The sequence below is a fragment of the Schistocerca cancellata genome, chromosome 8 (genome assembly GCF_023864275.1).
Source record: "Schistocerca cancellata isolate TAMUIC-IGC-003103 chromosome 8, iqSchCanc2.1, whole genome shotgun sequence".
Lineage (NCBI taxonomy): Eukaryota > Metazoa > Arthropoda > Insecta > Orthoptera > Acrididae > Schistocerca > Schistocerca cancellata.
The window spans coordinates 578,322,870-578,338,615 of record NC_064633.1 but is presented as its reverse complement, the minus strand read 5'-3'; the positions used below and the strand labels follow the sequence as shown (position 1 = coordinate 578,338,615).

The 15,746-nt window shown below is 43.1% G+C and overlaps 1 protein-coding gene across 9 annotated transcripts in view; it reads left to right on the top strand.

Moving 5' to 3' along the window:
* LOC126095132 (AT-rich interactive domain-containing protein 2) overlaps positions 1-15,746 on the top strand; it is a 313,112-nt gene that overhangs the window by 136,818 nt on the left and 160,548 nt on the right. For all 9 annotated transcript variants that reach the window (XM_049909846.1, XM_049909844.1, XM_049909845.1 and 6 more), the window contains exon 4: positions 8,627-8,778. In XM_049909846.1, the coding sequence (XP_049765803.1) occupies positions 8,627-8,778 (152 nt within the window). The remainder of the gene's footprint in view (positions 1-8,626; positions 8,779-15,746) is intronic.

Sequence of the window (15,746 nt, the reverse complement as noted above, 5' to 3'; positions counted from 1 at the left end):
GAGGATATATTTTCGTGTGAAAACTTGCGGGATTCAGTTTTGTCTACACACGTTCTTCTGTAGCCTCTTACATCCTATGTGCACGAACGTAACAGCTCTATTCCGTATGTTCATTCCCATATTATGTTCGTTCACCGGGTGCATAATCAATGAACGTGAAATCTGGAAACGACGATGCAGTCTTCAGGAACTGAATTTAGCAAAAAAGAAAAAAAAAGATGAATTACGTTAGTAGTTCCACTACTGTATTCCTGAATGTACCAAAAAATGTTTCCCATCGCCTCGCGGCACAGATAGGATATTCCGTAAAGACTTGCTTTGCGAGTTGCCTTAAAGACTTACTTTTTTTTGTCTCGGCGGCAGTGATGTTGAATAGACGCTTTGTGGCTTTCAAAAATCTCCTAAATGGGCCTGATATTAGTATCCATATAGCAGTAGAATTGTGAAGCTTGCCTTGCGTCTTCTGTGTTGTTGCCAAAGCCGTCAAATGATCCTGCTTCTTTTCTTTCTTAAAGAGTTTGGAATGTTTGCTGTTACGTCCTCTTCATCGGCGTCTCTGTGATTAGTTGCTAATTGATCTTTCCACCTCCTTCTTAGTCTTCTTGTTGATCTTTTCCCTATTGGTGGATAATTGATTACCTTCTTGGGCGTTCTACTACCATTTATTCTTCTGATTTCTGCTTAAAGTGGCCTCCTTTGTGTAGTCACGGCAGCTGCTCACCTTTGACAAGTTGGGCGATGCTGATGTCTCTGGAACTCCCCAAAAAGTCTGAATATGGCACAAGGTATAATTTTTCACAGAGATCTTTCACAGGCTGATGACGAGTAGCGTGCTAATTTGGATTGATGAGGTGTGCATTTACTTCATCGTGCCCAGAGCATTCATCTTGGTCTCTGAAGGTGACTCGATGCATGAGAAGATCAAGGTGATCTTGTAGCACTGTGCTGTCAAGCCGTATATGCTTCTTCTCGTGTTTTATACATATGCATGTGATTTGGAGGTAAAATAGTCCCCCATTCGGATCTCCGGGCGGGGACTACTCAAGAGGATGTCGTTATCAGCAGAAAGAAAACTGGCGTTCTACTGATCGGAGCGTGGAATGTCAGATCCCTTAATCGGGCAGGTAGGTTAGAAAATTTAAAAAGGGAAATGGATAGGTTAAAGTTGGATATAGTGGGAATTAATGAAGTTCGGTGGCAGGAGGAACAAGACTTCTGGTCAGGTGACTACGGGGTTATAAACACAAAGTCAAATAGGGGTAATGCAGGAGTCGGTTTAATAATGAATAAAAAAAACAGGAGTGCGGGTAAGCTACTACAAACAGCATAGTGAACGCATTATTGTGGCCAAGATAGATACGAAGCCCACACCTACTACAGTAGTACAAGTTTATATGCCAACTAGCTCTGCAGATGACGAAGAAATTGAAGAAATGTATGATGAAATAAAAGAAATTATTCAGACAGTGAAGGGAGACGAAAATTTAATAGTCATTGGTGACTGGAATTCGAGTGTAGGAAAAGGGAGAGAAGGAAACGTAGTAGGTGACTATGGATTGGGGCTAAGAAATGAAAGAGGAAGCCGCCTGGTAGAATTTTGCACAGAGCACAACTTAATCATAGCTAACACTTGGTTTAAGAATCATGATAGAAGGTTGTATACATGGAAGAACCCTGGAGACACTAAAAGGTATCAAATAGATTACATAATGGTAAGACAGAGATTTAGGAACCAGGTTTTAGATTGTAAGACATTTCCAGGGGCAGATGTGGACTCTGACCACAATCTATTGGTTATGACCTGTAGATTAAAACTGAAGAAACTGCAAAAAGGTGGGAACTTAAGGAGATGGGACCTGGATAAACTGAAAGAACCAGAGGTTGTACAGAGTTTCAGGGAGAGCATAAGGGAACAATTGACAGGAATGGGGGAAAGAAATACAGTAGAAGAAGAATGGTTAGCTTTGAGGGATGAAGTAGTGAAGGCAGCAGAGGATCAAGTAGGTAAAAAGACGAGGGCTAGTAGAAATCCTTGGGTAACAGAAGAAATATTGAATTTAATTGATGAAAGGAGAAAATATAAAAATGCAGTAAATGAAGCAGGCAAAAAGGAATACAAACGTCTCAAAAATGAGATCGACAGGAAGTGCAAAATGGCTAAGCAGGGATGGCTAGAGGACAAATGTAAGGATGTAGAGGCGTATCTCACTAGGGGTAAGATAGATACTGCCTACAGGAAAATTAAAGAGACTTTTGGAGATAAGAGAACCACTTGTATGAACATCAAGAGCTCAGATGGAAACCCAGTTCTAAGCAAAGAAGGGAAAGCAGAAAGGTGGAAGGAGTATATAGAAGGTCTATACAAGGGCGATGCACTTGAGGACAATAAGAGGATGTAGATGAAGATGAAATGGGAGATACGATACTGCGTGAAGAGTTTGACAGAGCACTGAAAGCCCTGAGTCGAAACAAGGCCCCCGGAGTAGACAACATTCCATTGGAACTACTGACGGCCTTGGGAGAATCAGTCCTGACAAAACTCTACCATCTGGTGAGCAAGATGTATGAAACAGGCGAAATACCCTCAGACTTCAAGAAGAATGTAATAATTCCAATACCAAAGAAAGCGGGTGTTGACAGATGTGAAAATTACCGAACAATCAGTTTAATAAGCCACAGCTGCAAAATACTAACACGAATTCTTTACAGACGAATGGAAAAACTAGTAGAAGCCGACCTCGGGGAAGATTAGTTTGGATTCCGTAGAAATGTTGGAACACGTGAGGCAATACTGACCTTACGACTTATCTTACAAGAAAGATTAAGGAAAGGCAAACCTACGTTTCTAGCATTTGTAGACTTAGAGAAAGCTTTTGACAATGTTGACTGGAATACTCTCTTTCAAATTCTAAAGGTGGCAGGGGTAAAATACAGGGAGCGAAAGGCTATTTACAATTTATACAGAAACCAGATGGCAGTTATAAGAGTCGAGGGACATGAAAGGGAAGCAGTGGTTGGGAAGGGAGTAAGACAGGGTTGTAGCCTCTCCCCGATGTTATTCAATCTGTATATTGAGCAAGCAGTAAAGGAAACAAAAGAAAAATTCGGGGTAGGTATTAAAATCCATGGAGAAGAAATAAAAACTTTGAGGTTCGCCGATGACATTTTAATTCTGTCATAGACAGCAAAGGACTTGGAAGAACAGTTGAATGGAATGGATGGTGTCTTGAAGGGAGGATATAAGATGAACATCAACAAAAACAAAACGAGAATAATGGAATGTAGTCGAATTAAGTCGGGTGATGTTGAGGGTATTAGATTAGGAAATGAGACACTTAAAGTAGTAAAGGAGTTTTGCTATTTGGGGAGCAAAATAACTGATGATGGTCGAAGTAGAGAGTATATAAAATGTAGACTGGCAATGGCAAGGAAAGCGTTTCTGAAGAAGAGAAATTTGTTAACATCGAGTGTAGATTTAAGTGTCAGGAAGTCATTTCTGAAAGTATTTGTATGGTGTGTAGCCTTGTATGGAAGTGAAACATGGACGGTAAATAGTTTGGACAAGAAGAGAATAGAAGCTTTCGAAATGTGGTGCTACAGAAGTATGGTGAAGATTAGATGGGTAGATCACATAACTAATGAGGAAGTATTGAATAGGATTGGGGAGAAGAGAAGTTTGTGGCACAACTTGAAGAAGGGATGGGTTGGTAGGACATCCTCTGAGGCATCAAGGGATCACCAATTTAGTATTGGAGGGCAGCGTGGAGGGTAAAAATCGTAGGGGGAGACCAAGAGATGAATACACTAAGCAGATTCAGAAGGATGTAGGTTGCAGTAGGTACTGGGAGATGAAGAAGCTTGCACAGGATAGAGTAGCATGGAGAGCTGCATCAAACCAGTCTCAGGACTGAAGACCACAACAACAACAACATGTGATTTGGACACACATATTTGCGATACAACTCCAGTCCCATCTTTAGGGATAGTGGCAGTGTGCCCCTCCCCCATCTTTGTCAGCTGTGAGGAGCACTTTTCTCCATGTTGACCAGACTGCGTTGTTTTCAAACATGAAAAGAAAATCCAGGAATACAAGACCCATGATGCCTCACATATCAAGAGACTAAGAAGAAAAATATTGCCTACACCCAACATATATGGAAACTATGTACGCTACTGCTGTGACGATGTCGTCCTCTTTAGTGATATTGACATCACCCTCAGCGTCTTCTGCATCTCGCTTTTGTTGCGCCCAACTACACCCGCTCCCCTGGTGGTTGGGGATCCTCCTCCTACTGGTTCCCCCACAACTCCTTTGGGAACGTGGACTCCGTATTCGCCAGAGACGTCAGCCCCCATCCCCCAGCCGGAGAGGCAACACCCTACTCCGACACCCCTTACTATGTAGAGGTTCCTCAGGATGTTCCCTTCCCAGGAATCTGCAGACCTGCAACCGGATGCCAGCCAGTTGCTCAAGGAGCTACAGGTTGCAGTCTTCGAATTCCTCCTCTGTCCCACAATCTGGGGCTGACAAGCCCTCTCAGAATATCATCTAAGGACAAGAAGGCCAAGAAGTTTTCTTTTAAAAAGAGGAAGAATCCGATAGGCAGCGTTTCTATGACCCCCATGCACTCTTACACAGAACAGATGTGTGTTGTTGCTGTCTCTTCACAACCAATGACAGCACGTCAAACTGAGGCGTGACTTGCCTTCTTGGTCTCTTCATACCCCTACAGGATCCTGATAGCGTGATCTTCCAGTGGAACTAGCGTTTTTACTGCCACTTCGCTGAGCTACAATGTCTTTTGTGTATTTCCCCGTCTTTTTTTTTTTTTTTCATCGTCCTCCAGGAAACTGGTTTTCCAGCAATGTGGGCTCCTACCCTCTGCAGTTATCGAGGCTATTTTAAGGATCATACCGACTATGGAAGATCTACAGATGGTGCTTGCACATATGTTGTTGTGGACAGCGAACATGTGTCTCTCAGTATGAGTTTGGAGGCTGTGCCTCTTCCTGTGGAGACATCTCCAGAATTTACCATCTGTAATGTGTATCTTGACGATGAAGTGTCCCAGAATGGGTTGCCTGTTTTCTTGTTACCCTCCACACATCCTAATACTGACTGACTTCAATGCTTGCAACTCTTTGTGGGATGCAACTACAACCACTGCCCACAGTAAAGCTGTCGAAAACTTGCTCGATTCTGCCTTGCCATGCCTTGCTCGATTGACCTTTCCATTTCAGTCCACGTCTCCTCCCATCCATCCGTTGGAGATTTCATGATGACCTGATTGAGAGTGATCATTTTCCGATCTTTTTTCCCCTCCCTCAATATCACTCGGCTGGGCCTCCACTCAGATGGTCACATTCCAAAGCTGTTTGGATACTGTCACCATTGCCATCACTCTTTGCGCCATACCACATGGAGGTGTCAGTGCGGTTGTCCAGAGCACAGCTTCAGCCATTCTATTGGAAATTAAATCAGTGATCCAATCTTCCTTGTGATCCCCCTGTCGGATCACAGTGCCTTGTGGTGGGCCTGCAAAATGGTCGTTGCTGTTAGAGGTTGAGTTCCCATATCAGCAGCGATAAGTATAATAGTCCCAGTACTGAAACTAGGTAAACGCCCCCTTGAAATGGACAGCTGTTGCCTAGTTAGCCTAACGTTTTCTGCAAGGTGCTCGAACACAGCTGCGTTGTTACCTTGAGTCTTGAGGTCTTTTGGCTCTGTCCCAGAGCAGTTTTCGCCAAGGCTGACAATTTGCTCTGCCAGGAGTCTGCTATTTACCCTCCCTGTATGCTGACGACTATTGCTCCTCAACTGTGGGTGGTTTTCAATGCCTACTGCAGGGTGCCATACGAAAGGTGCAGTCCTGGGCTCTCACTAATGGCTTCTGGTTTTCCGCTGCCAAGACATGTGTCATGCACTAGTTGCCTGGTTTTGTATTGTACTGACCAGAACGCGTACCACAATGACCAAAAGCTCAATATGATGGAGTCTTATCATTTTTTGGTACTGGTCTTCAATACCCAATTCACATGACTTCCCCATCTTGGCCACCTTAAATAGACGTGCTGGTCACACCTAAGTACTTTTCGCTTTCTTAGTAACACAAGCTGGGGGCAGACTGCTGTATACACATTGCGGCTCTACAAAAATCCCATCACGTTTTCTGGTATTGTGGATGCTGGACTCAGTATATTTTTGTGGGGCCTATGACGGCTGCGTTTTGGACCAGCTCTTTGAACAGCCTGCTGACGGAGGCTGGTGTCCCTCCCTTACAGATCAGGCTGCTGCTCAAGTATGCAATACACATTAGATGCGCCCTGAGCGTCCGAACAGCTGTGTCATTTCTCATGGTAGGGAGATAAACCTCCCGTAACAGGGGCCGAGGTCTGGAGTCACGATCGCTGTTTGCATGCAGTCTCCCCAACTGTCGCCCCTTGTCAGGGAGAAATTCCCTGTTCCCTTATGCTGTGTACTCCGTCCTCAGATCTGCCTCGTTCTCTCGTTTGGACCGAAAGACTCAATAGAATTCTGTGGTTTTCGCCATAGAACCTGTGGTTTTTCGCCACCTGTTCCTGAACGTTTTTGATACATTTCTGGGCTCAGACATGGTATACACTGATGTCTCAATGGTCGATGGACGAACCGAATTTGCCTTCACACATGCAAGATACAGTGAACTACGGTCCCTGCCCAACGAATGCAGTGTAATCACTGCAGAATTGGTGGCCATTACTTGAGCCCTCAGCCAACTTGATTCTTGCACTGGCGAGTCTTTCTAACTCTTAAATGACCCCTTGAATAGTTTTCAGGCTGTCGACCAGTGCTACCACTGTTTGTGACTATCCAGGGTCTCCTGTATGACCTCTACTGTCCTGGACGGTTGGTCGTCTTTGTATGGAGCCCGGGTCAAGTTGAGAACCCAGGGAATAAACATGCAGGCCAGTAGACCGAGTTTGCTGCAGGATGCCGACTTTGGAGATGGGGGTACCGGAACCGGATGTGAGAGGCCTGGAATGCGGATTGGTGTGCTGTGGTTTCACTGAATAAATTGCGAACTACTGTCCTATAATTGCCCAAATTTGCCCGCCTTGCAGCGAAACCTTAAACGTGCTGACATGCTACCTCACATGCTAGCGGACGACACCAAACTGACTGACTTGGTTTTGCATTTCTCCCGTGAAAGTGGTTTTTACTCCTCTCTACGATGTGGACTAAATTAGTCTCGTCGGCCAGTTGAGGGATTGGAAGGGTGACCCGTCGCCTGCTCTGACCCCAGGGACCGCCCTTGCACGGTGGTCCGGCATGTCTCCTGTCCTTCCCATCTTTTTAAATCTTCTTATTCTTTTACAGCTGTCGTTGGTTGACAGACTCGTTCTCATTGTCCTCTTTCATGAGATTTTATCTTGTCCGCGTAGCAGGTTTACTTGTGCAAATGGAGGGTGTAGTAGCACAGGTCGGATGCAGAGTGTGTGTCTCCGGTCGCATAACGTGCTCTGGGGGTCTCTAGTTGCTTTCTGGGCGGGTCAGCTCTCTCATCTTCATCCTTTTACTCCTCTCACACTTCTACCTGCTTCTGTCTCTTGGCTTTCTTGATTCTCGGATACGATCGAATCCATTGAGATTTGCCTTTGTGCCTTTTTTCTCTGGTAACTATTTCCGGTCCTAGGAACCGATGGCCTCGCAGTTGGTCCCTTTAACCCCATCAATTCGTCTATATATTCTTGTGATATCAATATCTCCATTTATTTTTGTGTGCTTTGATCTGTTTGTTCATTTATGATTTTAGCTTCTAGTTCTTGTGCGATTATTGTAATCCTGATCATGTCAGATAGTTTATAGCCAGCTGCATTGTCTAAAAGAGGTTCAAACAGAACTTGCAATAGTTATTTTTTACGTAGTTGGTAAGCTCTGTTCGTAAACAGCCGGATCCACGTGGCAGAGAATCGAAATTCATATTCCTACCTCCCACTGTCGTAAAACTATTTCATGTCAGTTATTATGAATAATATAAAGAAGTTTGCAGGGGGAAATAATATGCAGAAAGTATATCTGTAAACGGGCGTGGTAATCGGCTACGTTTTCCACAGGGCCCCAGAAGTGCGTGTTCTCGCCCCGGAAAAATTGTGAAGGAAGGCAACTTGGACTGACACCGAAATGACCGAAAACGATACCGAGCGAGGTGGCGCAGTGGTTAGCACACTGGACTCTCATTCGGGAGGACGACGGTTCAATCCCGCGTCCGGCCATCCCGATTTAGGGTTTCCGTGATGATTTCCCTAAATCGCTCCAGGCAAATGGCGGGATGGTTCCTTTGGAAGGGCACGGCCGACTTCCTTCCCCGCCCTTCCCTAATCCGATGAGACCTATGACCTCGCAGTTTGGTCTCTTTCCCTCAAACAGCCCCAACAACCGAAAAGGACTACACGATTACTTAAATCGGCAGTACATGCTAAACATTGACAGCAGTAAACGGCCTGTTCCCAGCAGCGGCGCGCGCTGACGGTAGACGTTTTCAGTTTAAGAGAAGAAGTTTTTCTTAAAGGAGTATCGTGGTGTTTGGGTATGCAGGAGAGAGTGGTTTTTGGTAACTCATGCTACGATGTCTTTTGCTGTGCGCAGGTACCTGGACCGGTACGAGAAGCGGCACTACCTGGGGGAGGACGTGGACCGCGACGGCACGGACGACGAGGAGACCCGCCACCGGCGCTGGTCGGCCCGCGCCCTGCACTCCGTGCCGCTCGCCTACAACCACAACCAACACAACGTGTCTGGTAAGTCACTGCCAGGACTCCAACAAGCAGAGTGTCAAAATGATTATAAGGTACACCAAAAGTAATCACCATAACCGTCAATACATTTACTAGGATACAAGACGGTCATTGCCTTCGTGGAAAAATGTTTGCGGTTACTTGTGAAACCAAGATTGTACCCAACCGTGCACCTCTTCGCCCGAAGCAAATTGACAGCCACAAATGTCTTTCTTCAGGGTTCTTCCAAAAATATGAAAATCCTATGGGGAGAGATCGGGACTGTGTGGAGGATGTGTAAGAGCTTCCCAGCGAAACTTCTCCTCCGTAGTCGTGTCTCACAGTGGGATAAATGTATTAACTGTTATGATGATGGCTTTTGAAACAATGAACACTTTACTCACTCTTACAATCTGACTGCTCTTTGTATATACTGATTGATTGAAGCGGGAGAATATACTTGGTTCTTCAGCTGTCTTCTCTGATCCCGTCTTCGGATTTCGCCTCCGGGGGCAACAACTAAATTATGGTGTCGAATTATACGGCAGCTAAAGGCTCTGGAACAAATGAGCTCCTATCGCCGTAGAATGTTCTCTTCCCCGTTGACTATCTGTGCCAGATATGTGTAGAGCAGAAAAACGATGCCGACTGTCCAAGATGTCTCACAGCAGATCCCAAAAAATACCAAAATCTGTTGCATACTGGATACGTTGTTTATGTATTGCTGTTAAAAAATTAAAAAACTAAGTGGCCGACCATATTTAAGTATTGGTTCATTATTAGATATTATGTACATCGACAAGCTTATCCCCCTCAGAACACGAATTGAAAGGAAAGCGATACACGTTCAACGCATGGCGATAACCGCATTGGTAACAATGGTTACTGCATGTAAGTGGCGTAATGAAAGGAGTACGATGGGTCTCTCGTTCGATTTCGTCACATATCGGATTTGTTCGGAACATTTCATGTCGACTTGACTGGTTTGTTCATTTATGCAAATTTCAGACACACAGCAGTTGTAGTGTCAAAATTACGTTGCGGTTTCTGTGATTACATCAGTATTTCCCATCATATGTCTCCGCCCACCGCGAAGACCAGTCTTGTCATTTAGATTTTTGTTCATCATTTTCAGCGACTGCTCAAGTGAAGAAATAGCGCACTGGTTGCATGAAATATGGTTTTTAACGTATCTTGTGTGTTATTTCTTCACATCGGAAATCTTGTTATACCATTCTCACCCCCCCCCCCCCCCCAATCTCTTCCAATGCAGCCGGACTTACTCTTTGTGCCACCAATCCTATGCTTAATTTGCACACTCCAAGAGAAAGACTGGGCGTGATGGAAGCTCAACATTACGTTCTACTGCAATTACAAAAGAACAATTTCAAATATATGCCGAACATTGCGAAAGAAATATAGTATAAAATAAAAATATCGCCACTCCATATTCCCACTTGAATAACGATATATCGGATGAAAAAGTAGCATCGATATATGTTAATACATTTTGGATAAAATGTCGATGTTTTTCGGTAAGCATGTGTTCTTTTAATGATTCCTTCACGGTGACATTCCTGCCAGCAAAGTCAGGCATTTTTGGTGGATGATCTCTGTGCAACCGAGAAAATCGCCATTATGTCATCAGCATATTCTATGACACTATTACTGAATCAAGTATCTTGAAGAATCTTTACCTGCAGTTCCACTATATCACTGCAAATCCATTCATGTTATTGATACCTGTTTAAGGAGTTGCACATTTTAACTACTGCTTCACAGTACATTAATTACCTCATGAAATTTGTTGTAAGTAATCTACTGCTGTTCATTGAGAACAATGATGTAAGCTACATAATTGCAATACTAGAAGAAAAAATGACATTCATTACTTTACATTGAAGTTATCTTCAGCACAAAAAAGGTGCACATTGCTGCAACCAAAATTTCAATCACTCATCCAGTGATATAAAATGTCTGACAAACAGCAAAATGAAATCTGAAAACACTCTGAAAAAGTTTCTCCTTGACATCTCCATTGCCACAGAAGAAATGCTATTGTTATGTGTAAAAAGGTGCATGGGACATGAAACTAACACACCTGTGAAGACAAGTGATGTTAACCAAATTAAAAATAGAACGATATCTATGGCACACAGTGCCCTCCTTTGGTGGGACCAGTTGAACGAAATGGGTAGTGTTTCGAAAAGAGCTTATAAGATGAATATTAACAAAAACGACAGTAAAGTACTGGAATGTAATCCAATTAAATGAGACGATGGTGAAGGAATTAGATTAGGAAAAGAGATCCTAAAAGTAGTACACGCATTTTACTATTTGGAGAGCAAAATAACTAACAATGGTAGAAGTACAGAGGATATAAAACGTAGACTGTGAAACTTCCTAGCGTCAAATATAAATTTCAGTCATAGAAAGGTTTCCTTGAAGGTCTATGTCTTGAGTGCAGCCAGTGTTGAACGGAAGTGAAACATGGACAATAAAATACTTAAGAAATGAGTAGAATAGAATTTCTTTAAACGTAGTGCTGCAGAGGGATACTGCAGATAAGATCCGTTAACTAACGAGGTGTTACTGCACCGAATTGAGAAGAAAATAATTTCTTCGACCACTAAAAGAAAGGAGTAGCTGATAGGACACATCTTGAGGCATCAAGGGGTCGTCAGTTTGATAGTGGAACTGTTTATTGCTGTGTGCGGGGGGGGGGGGGGGAGGAGGAGGAGGAAGAGGAGGAGGTGGTGGTAAGGCTGTAGGCTACTCAGGCCAATCGCAGTAAGCTGGTTCAAATAGACGTAGATGGCAGTTGTTAACGTATATTAAGAGGCTTGCATTGAATAGATTAGCGTTGAGAGCTACTTCAGACCAGCCGACAGTGTGAAGACCACAACAGCAGCCTTATGAAATAGTTTACTAAAGACTAATCACCCTGGAACCACACTTCGGACGTTCTACTCATTACGAAACGTTATGGCTCTATGTTTTAGTGATTGGATTGCAGTAATGGAGAGACGTCGCGGTGCTGAGTGTTATCATGTTTTTGAGACAGATCGGTGATGTGTTTATACTAACCATTCACTTTATGCTCAACCACGTGGCATTTTCTAACAATATTATCTTGCATGATGTTTCCTCTGGATTTTCTTGATGTGTTCCAAGGAACTGAAACTAGTCTCTCCTTGCGCGGCGACTATATATAACCTGAAGAGATAATTGTAGATTTGTCAGGACTAAGACAGTCTGGCTCTCACACCTGTACATAAAGATGGAGATAACCAATGATGCATGAAGTCTGGTTTGTTTCTTTTTTATAGTGTTGTTTTCAAGCCAGATACGGTATTGCCATTCTGTAATTTTCCATCCTGTTTCACGAATTACGAGAGATGAAACGAAGAATACCGCATTAGTTTCAACCAACAACAGTTCCGTGTGTCGACGTGTGAGTAGTATTTGATTTTCTATAACGATTAACTTTCGTTACAGTCTTCCTCGTGTTAAAGTGTGATCTGTTGAACAAACTAACCGTCTTTACTCTTTCGCATGAGTCTTGCCAATTCGTCGTCAAAGCAAGCGAGTAGAATTGTATCGTCAGCAAGGAGCACATTGCTTATTTTCACCTATGTCAATCGAAATACCGCCACTACAGCTATCGAGTGCTGACCTTATTGCGTGAACTATATTGAAATTGTAAGAATTGCTAGATCATTTTGCGACCACAGGGTGTGGTAACGAAACTTGCTGATTTAAATGGGACGGCGTGAAGGTAGGCGTGGTAGACAAAGGGTGGGGATGGTCTGTCAGTAGGAAGTTTGTTTACCATTTGCGTCAGTAGAGACAATGCATTGGCAGAATGAGCTATGTTCGTGTTTAGTAGAGACCTACTTTTCTAACGGCCGGTCAGTTGTCATCACGCAACGTGCAACTCGTGCACACTTTAGTATTCCCATCAAAATTCTGTTCCTGAGCCGCAATCTATTGTTTCGTGCGTGGACATCTTCAAGACAACTGGAAATGTGCGTAGAAGAAGAATGGGGTACCATATCTCTTGAGATCACCAAAAAACATCGGAAACAGTAAGGCTGACTTTTTTGGCGATTTTCTCGGCGCTGCTTGCAAGCAAGCAGGCGTCCTTCGACTTCCTGAACGTTCTGTGAGGCGAATTCTCCATGACGAATTCCACTTCCAGCCAGTCTGGTATTGGTGCAAAAACGCAGTCAGCGCGATTTTTTTGTTGGGAAGAATGCATGTGAAGAATTGCTTGCAAACGCGCAGGAATTCTGTAGTGACGAGACACACTTTCATCTGTCTGGGGGTGTGACCAAGTAAAACATGTTCAACATGAGCTCTGACAATCCCATACAGAATTTAATGAGAGGTCCGTTCATTCAGAACGTGTAACGGAGTGATGTGTATTGTTGAGAGGTTTGACCAGTCCTGATCAAAATTATGTGTATGTATTATGTATTGGCGATGTGTGGCTTTAGCAATGCTCCCTTTACATCGGAGCGAACGGAAGCGAATACGCATTCGCAAACAATTCGCCAGTGTTCACTACATGAGATAAGGAATATAACTCATGAACGCTGCGTTATTGTTTTGTGTGCCGATAATAGGCGCGCAGGATACAACGCTATGTAGTTACAGCACCGCTATAAAACTGTGATACTCTTATGAAATTATTTGCATGACGAGCGTGCTGTTTTTGCCGAAGTGCGCAAAATAGTATAGGAAGGGAAGGACTTAATACGTGTCAGTTTGTACGCAAACGTGAAATGCGGGGATGTAGTGCACTCAACACTGAATTGCAGCTCCAGATTTCATTAAAATTAGTGCACAACCTTGCCCGTATGTAGATTGATTCTTTTCGCTGCCCTTCATTACAATGGAGAAGGAAATTTAAAAGCAGAACACTAATTACTGACAACAAACATAATCTGAAGAAAAACTAGCATTAATACCACATCGCCAATAGTTGTTTCGCGTTTCAGCATCTACTGTGTGGACCGATGGCCTTTGTAGTCTGGTCCCTTCAACCCCCTACAAAACATCTGCTGTGTATTAGATAGTTTCTGATGTATGCCGTGACAGGTGTGAAACATTTCAAGGATTTTGTTAAATACGGATAAAAAAGATAATGTCAATAAAATATGATTAAAAAAACGTAAAATATACATACGACATGTCACATTGGATACTTGGTATAATCTGTTACATAGCATGTTAGAGGGCAGATAACGTGATCCCGAGTGAACCATTTTATCTTTTCTAATCTTTAGCGTAACAGTGATACATCAGCCATGTCATTACAGATATCGTGAACGAAAGCAACGAGAATGATCAGGCCTTTCTAATATTTCTCATTTAAATCAGCGTAAATAGATCCATATTCACACTTGTTTACCTTGATGAAAGCATCTAATGAATTTATCATCTTTCATACTTCTCAGTAAGATCTTTGAGTGCTTCTGCAACTTTCTACCATTTATATATTTTTTCCTTCTGCATTTGTGCTGTGGATCTCTTGGATCCCAGGAGCTCGTATGACATACATTCTTCACTCAGCAACATTATACTCTCTCCGGACATCTCCATCGTTCGCGGAACTCATGTCAACCACAACAATAACAAAAGAAGACAAAATAGCAGACGAAAGTTTTCGGTATTGCTAACGCCGAAACGAAGAGCACGCGAACTTCCTTTGATGGTTCGCTAAAAGACGGACAACCAATGGAACACGAGCGAACGCAAACTAATGCGAACCAAACACGACCGAATACCGTTTGCTCACGCGCGCCTAACGTTTACACGACAGAGAATTCTCATTCGTTGGTATTCATTCGCTTCGGTGTACAGACGGCTTAAGGTGGGATCACGGCGCACACAGTGCGGACTGCAGTGCGTGGTTAGCGAGAAAACTTGACTGGGCTCCGGATCTCGAGGAGTGACCTTCCGCGGTTGGCGCTCTCGCCTGATTTAGCCTCTCCAGACATTTTTTATTATTGTTTTGTACGGGGCTATCGAAAATCCATAGTGTACACCGATCAGGAAAAGACCCTTGTACACTAGAAGGCCAAACAATAGTCTCATACCCATTGCTATGCACGAAATATTCGACTTGACCTGAAGAATTCTAGTAAATCTGTATTGATAGTACAGGGCGTAATTCGCCGGATATCATTTTAAAAATGTGGAATTTTAATCCTCCAGTTACGTAGGAACACGAAAGAGTGGGATTAAAACAATAAATATGCAGTATTTTACTCCAATCAACAGGTTTCGTTGCTGTACGCTGTAAGTATTGACACGTCGCCGGCAAATAAAAGGAGCCGAATCTTCGGCGATCGTTTACGATAGTAGCTCTATTCTTTTTTTTTTACCTTTTAACAATATCAAAGATTTTGTTTCTTCAGATTGACTGAACATTTCCTAGAGCTAGTTCCACATAACGCAATCTAAATCATGTAATTCGCGTATAATTCAAAAGTTCTGCGAGTAAGCAATTGTGGACAAAATAATTAAAAATATAGTAGTAGTAACCTGTGCAATAAGCTCGGCCAAGAGAATGTTGTGGGTATTTCAGTTCTTGTTGCTTGTTCATAACGTTGCGTGACAAATTATTCCTTAAAAAAGAGTAAGACCTATCAGATTGGATCGAACTAAGACAAAGTATAAGATAATGTCAGACGAAATAACCAAAACGTGATGAGATTCTCAGAGCCTTCCGTAGTATGTGAGGTGCTGCACATGATTTGTAAAGTAGATCCATTGAGCAGAGAGATGTCTTCAGAGATTTGAAAAAAGCACAGGTTACCCCATCAACAAAAAACAGCAAAACTAGTCCACTCATCTATCGTGTTACATTACTAACCTGTATTTCTCCCAGTTGACAACTTCGAAACCAGCATGGACTGCGGAAACATAGATTGTGCGAAAGTCAATTCGTGCTGTTCACATACGATATCTGAAGTACCATATAT